The following is a 9,480-nucleotide window of genomic DNA, read 5'->3' as shown; positions in this document are numbered from 1 at the left end:
AGTCAGGTTGTCCCTTCTTCAGGTGGAGTTTGCTCTCAGGCAACCTGGCCATCCTGGGAACAACACCAGGTCAGCCTCCTACCTGCTGGTCCCCTCTTCTCTGACAAGAAGAAGCCATCCTGTGTATAACTAAGAACCCGATGATTTCCTTCCCATGGGTTGCACATTAAAATATCAAAGAACTCTGATTGTGGTCTTAGCCCATAGCTGAAACATTAGGAAGTTCGTTTCTGGAAATTCAAACACATTCCTTAGCTTGCATAACGTCTATATACAAACAAAAGGACGCTCAAGGCAGGCAAAGCTAAGAATGTGAGCAAGAAGTGGACCGTCTGTGGGCTGGTGTGTGGCCGCCTCTGTGGCTGCTAATACTCAATTCCAGCTGGACCTGTCAGCTCCTTCCTTGGAAGCATGCTGTCAGTGCAAATTGACAGGAATCCCTGGGATTCAAGCCTCAGAATGTATTCCCTTATGCAGCGCTAATTGTTCACAACAGGACAGATATCGCAGGAGAAGATGTTTGACTAATTGCATATCAAATTGCACCCAAGCCAAAAACCCGTCGCAGAGGAGGCAGTATGGAATTTCAGATAGGGTGAAATGGGATCACGTGTATGCATGAACTCAGCCACATGGGTTCTGCTTAAATTCTCACCGTAAATATTCAGCAGAATTTGCAAGGCCATAAGGCAGTGCTCTGCGTGAATGTGAATTGCATCCATAGCACGTATGGGACTGTGTCTTGTATAATTCATGAGAATAGCCACACGGGGTCATACCAAAGGTTCGTTCAGCTCAGCGTCCTGTCTCTGCATCTGAACAGTGAAAGATGTGTAGGAAAAAAAGCATAAGAAATGCAACAAGCATAGCATGCTCCTTCCCCTGCTGTACCCTCTATACTGACAGTCACTGGTTCAGGGATTTCTGGAGGCTGTTCCTGCTTCCTAGAGCTTAATGGCCCATGAGAGACCTTCCTTCCCTGATTCTGCCTAATTGCTTCTTCAACCCATTCATACTTGTGCTATCCAAAACATCCTGTGGCAAGGAGGTGCACAATTTAATTATGTATTGTGCGCAGATGTTCTTCTTTTCATTTATTGTGATCCATAATTTCATGTGTTGCCTGCTAATTCCCGTGTATAAGAAAGAGCAAACAATCTTTCCTTACTCATTTTTGCAGTTTTCACTTCCTCCCGTAGATTGCTGCGTATTATTTGGAGAAAATGAAAACTCAAACTGACTCATCTCAGCTATTAAGGTGATAAGAGATCACATCTATTTGTTAACTTCCAGCTGTGTCTTTATAGTGGGTCTGTTCTGAAGTCCAGGTGCAAGAAATGGTCTCTCTGTAGTATTCAGGCTGTGAATACAAATGACAGCATGAACCTGCCTCCAGCTTTATTATCCATTGGGCTACTGGGATTTAGAAACTCTTTGCATCTTGTCTGGTTACTATGGCCATTCTCAAAGTCTGTTATTTCTATGCTTTGTGCCAGATATGTAAGTATAAGGCTATGCTTTGGGTTGCCCTCAAAGGTATACAGCATTTCAATGACAATCTCTCCATGTTCAGACACAGAGGTTTCAACAGACCCCCAGATGCAAAGACCAAAAAGAACCCCAAAACCATGGAAGAAAATCAACCCTGTCCCCCGCTTTCTCCTTGTCTTCACATGTAATATTGTGCAAAATGCTGCTATGAAGGTCTCCCTCTGCAACTGCTCCACCCATCACTGGATTCTCCATCTTATTCAAAGTCTCACATATATCTAGTCTCATTTTATCCCATGTACCCGTCTCCTAATAGTGTACCAGGTGCATCCTTCTGCTTGCTTGTCATGGGCAACAGTCATTTTTTCTTTCTCAAGGGAAAGCTGTATTCATACATCAATTCTCCACCTTCATGCCAGAGACTCTCTCCCTTAATTCTTGTTTTCGAAGCCCCTCATACAAAATGCACAACGGGTATGGAATGCCAGAGAATCACAGCACCTGTGTTTTGTATTCAGCCAGCACTAGCTTGAGTGGATGTGCAAAAGCACAAGCCTAGACTTTGGAGGTCCCCAGCCCTCAGCACCCTCTTAGCTCTGTTTCTGCTACATACTTTTTCCCCCTTGCCATGTCTGACTATCACTGTTAAGTTCTTAAAGGCAGGAAAGGAGTGAAATTTACAGTGCTTTGTCTCCTATTGCCAGTGTCTGCGACAATTAACATGAAAATGCACCCTGTCAGTGGTTCACTTCAAGTGTGGAGCATTGCTGTTCCTCTCAAGGGGAAAGAACCTAGTGCAGTTCCCAAGAGCTTGGGTTTTTTAAGCCCCTTTTTAAAATTACATTTCCATAGACAACAGAATATTTAGTTGAGTTATTCTGTGCAAACTGAATCAAATCTTCCTGTCGTTGCTCTCTGTGATCAATAAGAGGTGCATCATTTGAGAGGAGTATTTACAGTGCCCAGTGTGGAAGTTTGGTTTATACCATCGGCGTGAGCGAGGGGGTTCTGAAGAAACTACCAGACAATCGGTATGCAAGGATGACAGCCACAGGGGACAACAAGCTGCAGGTGACCATGGTTGCATAAGGAGCTTCAGCCCTTCTTGGCCAACCTGCTGTACCTACATGTTGCCCTCTACCTGAGATAATGGCACGGCTCCAAGCATACGGCAGGCCTTAGCACAAGATGAGCATTAGCCAAAATCTGAGCAGGAGCTGGGTAACCAGTTGCAGCTCCACGGGTCCCTTCCAACCTCCACCCTCCTGTGCAACTCTGTGCCTTGCTTTCACTCCTGAAGCACCTGAACTCAGCCCTCGTGCCCGCCGGCAAGGATGCTGGGACAAGGCACGATCCCAAACTCCTCCCCGAGGGGTCATCCCCAAACAGCAGCTCCCCGCTCCAGAGCAGCCGATGGCAGACACACTCAGAAGAGAGAAAATATCATTTTATTGAGAACATCAACTGCAGTGGGGGGTGGGCCCAGGACTCACAGGGGTTCAGCCAGTAACAGGAAAACGGCACCTACAAGGACAGAGTCAGAGAGCGCTGCTGAATGCACAGCGGCAGGAAGAGGCAGGGTTTGGTTGCCCTCTCTCTGGGGAACACCGTTGACGAGGAATTGCTCATAGCCCAGAAGAGAGCGAGCTACGGCTGGCATTGCCGAGGGGAGGGCTCTGGCGCCTTATCCCCACGGGGAATGCCCTTAGAGAGCTGTGCGCACGCAGAGATGCACAGGGCCCCTGTGCCACGCAGCAGGGCTCGATGGGGAGCCCCTGGGGAGCGGCCACGGGGTTCTTGCCAGACCCTGCGCAGCAGCAGAGCCTGGTACACACCTGGGCTTCTCGACCTGCCGGACCTTCCTGCATCTTTTCCGTTTGCGATCCCCCAATACGTTTTCTCTCTTCCTCTTCTTTTTTTCTGCACAGCTTTCATCTCCCCAGGCCTGTTTCCTCCTTCGGTTCCTTCTCTTTTCCTTGTCCCGAGGAGAGCCTGCAAACCTTTCCATCCCACAGTGTGCTTAGATAGGTAAGGCCACGATCCAGCGGAGACAGTTCTGATTTTAACCCAAAGTGACTCGTTTTACCTTCTTTCCTCTGAAAGGCTGCCCAGTTGTTGCGGGCGTAGCAGGGGCTCTGCCGTGCTCTCGAGGGTGGCTGGAGGCAAAGCTGGAGGTGCCTAAACCAGAATTGTTGGAGTTCAGGGGTGGCAAGGGACGGCCTGGAGTAGTAAGGGACTGCTTGCCAAATTACCACCTTAGCTCTCTGGGGAAGATGCTGCTTTGCATCATCCATCCACATTTTGCACAGTCCACCTGCCCCAAAACAGACTTGATGAAACTGTGATGAAGTAGGATCCGAGCAAAAGCCCTCTCAAGTTGACAGCTACTCCCCGCTGTCTTTTTGTAGGTATTTGGTTGGATTAAGCACATGCTTAATGCATTTGAGAAAGGACCTTTCCAGTTTTCCATACAACGTATGATTCCGTGGGGGAGGAGGAGGAACCCCAAACACACAAGCCATCGTCTGGCCGGAGGAGGCCCAGCAGCTACTTGGCCTCCTCAGAAACTACCCTCCTACCCGAGAGACACTGTCACGGTGCTTGTGGAGCAGAGCTGACATACCTCTGTCGTTTTGGACTCCGCCACCATGTCTCCCCCAGCTCCTTTGAGGACACCCAGAGAGGGGGATGCATGCAGAATGGCTTCTGCCTGGTGGCCCTGGTCTCCTCTGCCTGCAGGGCCACTTTGCTCTTCCAAACACAGGTCTAGAAAGCAAAACCATGTGCAGCAGTGACGCCTTGGAAGTAGCACACCTAAAGCAAAACCCACCCCAAGCCCTACACCGGTTTTCTTCTTGACGTTGAGGTTTCTGGTATCCCGAGCCCCAGCCTGGGACAGCCCTGAGTTCCTCCTCATACCTGTGGCTCCGTCCGTGGGGGCTGGCGACTCCCCAGCTGATGGACAGGAGCGGCCAGCCACCTCCTCCCCAACAATGTCGCCGCAATTTTCAATCATAAACAGCGCCAGCGTGTTCACCTGCACACATCAAACCCTTGCTCTCAACCCAGCTGCCTGAAGTTGTCCCAAGCAGCCTTTCCCACTCCCGACCCTTGCCTCTGCACAGATGGCTGTGGCTGCGGGGCTGCCTTTGCAGGCAGCCACCCCACCGGCATTTGCTCAAGGGAGGAGGCAGCCAGGGACCTCTGAGCAGCCAAGCTCGGATAGGCCGGCAAGGCTGCAGCCGGCTTGCCAACACAGCGCACCTTCTCGGTCACCTCCAGCATGGCCTGGAGCGGGAGCAGGTCCTCGTCGGGTGGGCTCAGCAGGTTTGGCCCAAGGCAGATGGCCAGGTTGCTGCAGCTCATCCTGCTGGTGGCTGCGTTGCGGCCGATGTGCTGGAGGAGGGACAGCAGCCGCTTGAGGAGGAAGAGGTTGGCTGCAGGCAACTTCTCGGCCACCCTGAGGGAACAGGGACACTAGGTTGACAAAGCAGATTTTGCCCAGGCCTGTTGTCCAAGGCAGGGGGGAGCCAGCGGCTGAGTTGCCCAGCTTTCCAGGTGCTCTCAGCCAGCGGCCAGGGCTCCTGCTCAACAGGCAGGCTGCTGCCCACACTTACGCTTTCAGCTCGGAGACCTTCTCCTCCTTGCTGGTCCTCTCCATGGCTGCCATCCAGTCCTCGTAGAGGTGGGTCACCAGCAGCTTGTCGGGGATGCTTCGGAGGAAGTCCTGCAATGCCAAGGGCTCTGGGTGAGCCTTTGAAGTTTCCAGGCCGGCCAGGAGCTCCTCCAGCCGCAGGTCAGAAGCGCTCACCTTCAAGACGGCGGCCAGCAGGAGTGCAGGCTGGTTGCCCAGGTCGACATCGGCGTCGCGGTCCAGGGCCTCCCGCAGCTCCCGAAGTTCCGTCCCGCTGGCAGCTTTGCGGAATATCCCCTCCGTCGACGGTCCTTCCCGGCGCAGGACAGCCAGCAGCTCCTGCAGGAGAGGCAGGAGGACAGTTGCTTGGCCGAGGAGCTGCCTTCCGACAGCGGTGGCCAGAGCACTGCCCCAGAGCGAGCTCCTTGCTGGGGGTGAAGAGCCCAAGCCACCATCCCCGCAGCTCCTGGGGACGCCCTGTGGAGCAGCCGGAGGGAGGGCTCCCACCGCCTCTAGGGAGCATCTGGAGGGCTGGGGACGCCCCCGGCCAGGCTGGCTTACCTGGATGGGCCGGGGCAGGGAGCCGTCCTCCCCGCAGAGGGCTGCCAGGGGCTGGCCAAAGAGCGCCCTGCTGCAGCCAGAGCCCACCTGCCCTGGCGCCTGGGCAGCGGCCGGGGTCCTCCGACGAGCAAAGGGCCAGGGCAGCCCCATCCTCCTCCTCCTGCTGCTGCTGCTCCCTCCTGCTGCAAAGGAAAGCCGAGCAAGAGCCCGTCAACGGAGACCGCCAGGCCAGCGCTCCCGGGGCCTGCCCTGCCCGCAGCGTGGTGCTGAGCGGTGCAGCAGGACGGGCAGGGAGCCAGCAGCTGGACCTCCGAGCTCCGGCTCAGCAGCTCCAGTTGGGAGGCTCCTGAGAGCCGGCATGCCACCAGGAGAGGAGAGCCTGGCCCAGCCCTCGCCCTGTCCTCCTCCAAGCTGTGGGCAGCAGCAGAGGCTCCGTGTCCCCGCAGAACCACGTCCAGCGGCCGCTGCCCAGCGGGTGTCCGTCCTTCCTTCCTCCTGGAGGTGACATCCTGCCTCGGGCTGCCCAACCTGCATGGCGACACTCGAGGGACAAGTGAGCACAGCTCCAGCGCTTGCAGGAGCTTACCGTTCTTCCCGAAACTCACCCGGTGCGTGGCAAAGTCCCCCTCCGCTGCTCGGCGGGACCGTCGGAGGCCCTTGCTTGGGACCAGCCTGCAAGAACCAGGCTGCGCTCAGAGAGCAGCCCCGCGGTGCAAAGGGCCGCCGGCGAGCTGCCAGCCGGCACCGGCAGCCTGAGCGTGGCAGAGCCGGGACCCTCTGCCCTCCCGGGCTCTCTGCCCCGCGGGGCAGGTTTCCCCCCAGCACCGCCGGCCAGGATGTGCCGGCATTCCCGGCGGCTCCCCAACCCTCTCCGCTCCCCGAGCGGCACCACCCTTCCCTCCATCCCTCACCCCACTGGCCGCACGTGCCGGCACAGCCAGAGGCAGGCGAAAGGCAGCCCTTCTCACCTCGGCCTGGCCCTCCATCAGCCTCTCCAGGCTCCCGGCGCTTAATGTCCTCCACTGGGCAAGAGAGAAGGAGCGGAGGCAGGTGAGCAGCGATGCCTCTGCCGCTCGCTCGGCTGGAGGACCAGGGCTCGGGGGCAGAGCCCAGACCGGGCAGGCACTCACGGTGTGGCGGCGGCCCAGCTCCTTCTCCAGGAGCCTGATGGACGGGACAGGCGTCACCCGGGCTCTCTTGGCTCCTTCTGGTATCCTGTGCACCGGGAAGGGACAGGGAGAGAGCTGGCTGAGCCCCAAGCTGCCTCTTCTCCCTCCTGCGGCAGCTCTGCCCGAGCGAGAGCTGCCGGCAGCCACGGGGGCACCTCTCCCCAGCTGAGGAGCTGCGTTCCCCCGTCCGGCTGCACCTGCAGCATCCCCGCGGCTTACCCCAGGAGCGTGCCCACCCACAGCTCCTTCAGCGCCCGGGAGCTGCAGAAAGAGAGGAGAACCAGCGTCAGGCCCCGCTGCCCCCCAGCCCGTGGGCAGAGGCGGGCGCCTGCGCAGCCCTGCCCCGTGGGGAAGGACGCCAGAGCGGGACGAAGCCCCGTGGGGCAGGACAGAGGCGCTGCCCGAGCCCTGGCTCCCCGTGTCCTGCCAGAGCAGCTGCTTTCGCCCTCCCCTTCTGGGGACCCAAAGGGGATGCGGGACCTGCCCATGCCCCCATCCCTCCCTGCCGGCATGCTGCTCGATCCCTGCCCAGGCTCTGGACGCAGGGCAGAGGCCGTTCTCACGATGGTGCGGGTGTGCTTGGGAACGTCTCCCGCCTGGCCGTGGCACTCACCCGAAAGTGGCGATGCAGGAGCCGCTGGGCCAGACGAGAAGGATGGAGGTCCTGTCCTCATCGCCGCCTTTCTCCTCTTCCTCGTCCCCCGCCGCCTCCTTTCCGCCGCTCAGCACCCACAGCTGGTCCAGGGCCAGGCGGAGCTGTGGGCGCAGGCTGGTGCCGCGTCTGCAGAGAGCAGAGAGGAGAGGCAGGCGGTGAGCTGGGGGTGTCCTCCTCGGGGTCCCCCCGGGCCGAGCCCTGTCCCCCACCTGCCCTTGGGACAGACATCGATGGGCGCATCCAGCACCAAGGGGCCGGGGCCTGGGGCTGGGGCCGGGGTGTCCCGGGGCTGGGGCCAGGGCCAGGGCTGGGGGAAAGGCAGCTGGGCTCTGAGGGTCTTACTGCAACTTGGCGATCACCAGTTCCTCCTGGAGGAGGAGAAGGCGTCTCTCGCTCCTCTTGCGGCCCCGGGTCAGCCGCACGTCCGCGCTCAGCACCGCCTCGGCGTCGGCGAGAGCCTCCCTGCAGAGCAGAGAGCGGCGGGCATGAGAAAGGCCGCTGCCACCGCGGGTCCCGGCCGTGCCCCCGAGGCACAGGGAGAGCTCACCTGGAGCCGCAGCAGCAGTTGGCCTGGCCCATCCTGCCCGGGAGAGGAGGACCCTCGCCGTGGACCGAGGACGCGGGCCAGTCGGCGACAGCGGGGATGGGAGGCGAGGTGCCGGTGCCGGTTCGGTGCCGCTCGGTCAGATCCTGCCTCCTCCCAGTGCTCCTGCGTGCCAGCACAGCTCCGTGCTGCTGTCTCTGGCGGCCGTGGGCTCCAACTGACCAACATTCCGAGCCCAGCGACCAACATTCTGAGCCCAACGACCAACATTCTAAGCCCAACGACCAACATTCTAAGCCCAACGGAAAGTGGGAGGGGCACTGGGGGGAGAGTTCTTTCCAATATGGCCGTCTCTGCCTGGCACTGGGGAGCCCAGGGCTCGACAGAGCAGAGGGGAAGGGCTTGGGACTTCTGCAGTCTTTCTTGCTAGGACCTTCATGCCCCAGAACTGTGCATTTCCCTAAGCCACTGTGTCTTAGTCACAAGTGTGTGGCTATCCCTGGATTCCCCTTGCTTGTCTATGTAGCACCCTTCCCATTCCCGCCCTTCATGCACATCTCCCTGTGCCACTGCGATGAGGATTAGAATTGTGTGGGTTTTCTCTAGCCAAAGCAGTGGTCAAATTGGGGAGGCTCTCTCTTGGCATGGGACAGTGAGAAAGAAGATGACCATGCTGATAGGGTGCAGATACAGTTTCCAACTTGGTAACGGTAACTTGGTGTTTTGTGCTTTCTGCATTGCTCTGTGTGCCTCAACACTTCACACTGCAAGAGAAAGGGAATGTCATGGTCTGGACCCAGACACCAATATGGACCTCCCTCCCCACGAGAGGGAGAGTCTGTGCAGCATCACACTTTTGCTCTGCCCTCATTAAGACGAAAACCACTTTCACCCTAGACGATTCGTCCCTGAGAAAGACAGCTCTCAGACCATGCAACACTAGCTGGGACAAACATCCTCTCCTGGATAGTGGCATTAAGATAGGCTGTGTATTTTGAACCGTCTGAAGGTCATTGAAGAATGGCCTTGTGAGAAGGTAATCTTGGTGAAGCTGTCGACGGGGCTTCTACGGACATGGGCTCACACACTAACAGACATAGCCATGTGCCACTTATTCTCTTGATCAGCTAAAATATATGATCCATTCGTGAATTGATCTCTTCCTGAATAAACCTCAAACTTCTGAAACAATGACCTAACCAGCTTGAAAAGGCCCCAGGACAGAAACTGAAGCCATAGTCTTAATGGTCACTTTCCTGAAGAGAGATACTGACTTTACAACCTCACTCTGGTTATAATCACAGGATTTATCTTTGCTGCTGCTGCTGCTTTCTCCTCTGAGGCTGGGATTTTGTTAGAGCTATTTTAGACCAGGTCCATGTGATGCAATGCTGACTCTGGTCAGGACTATTCCATGCTCCTGTCT

General features: G+C 57.1%; 1 protein-coding gene across 1 annotated transcript; it reads right to left on the bottom strand.

The window, feature by feature from the left end:
* Positions 1-4,440: 4,440 nt before the first annotated feature.
* Positions 4,441-7,529, bottom strand: LOC142028247 (uncharacterized). Its single transcript, XM_075022215.1, has 5 exons — positions 7,336-7,529; positions 6,817-6,901; positions 5,303-5,602; positions 5,109-5,218; positions 4,441-4,951 (listed from the first exon to the last, which is right to left on the bottom strand). Exons 1-5 carry the CDS (start codon positions 7,527-7,529, stop codon positions 4,552-4,554), a joined length of 1,089 nt encoding a protein of 362 aa, XP_074878316.1. The 3' UTR covers positions 4,441-4,551.
* Between the last annotated feature and the right edge of the window lie 1,951 nt (positions 7,530-9,480).

Source organism: Buteo buteo, unplaced genomic scaffold (genome assembly GCF_964188355.1).
Source record: "Buteo buteo unplaced genomic scaffold, bButBut1.hap1.1 HAP1_SCAFFOLD_216, whole genome shotgun sequence".
In the NCBI taxonomy this organism is placed as follows: Eukaryota; Metazoa; Chordata; class Aves; order Accipitriformes; family Accipitridae; genus Buteo; species Buteo buteo.
This window is presented reverse-complemented; position numbering and strand designations above follow the sequence as displayed.

Coding starts and splice junctions, on each gene's coding strand:
- LOC142028247 (XM_075022215.1), bottom strand. CDS start 7,529: ATGAGGACAGGACCTCCATCCTTCTCGTCTGGCCCAGCGGCTCCTGCA. Junction 6,902..7,335: donor AGGGATGGGGGCATGGGCAG/GTCCCGCATCCC, acceptor CCCGGTGCACAG/GATACCAGAAGGAGCCAAGA. Junction 5,219..5,302: donor TGCTGGCCGCCGTCTTGAAG/GTGAGCGCTTCT, acceptor TTGGCATTGCAG/GACTTCCTCCGAAGCATCCC.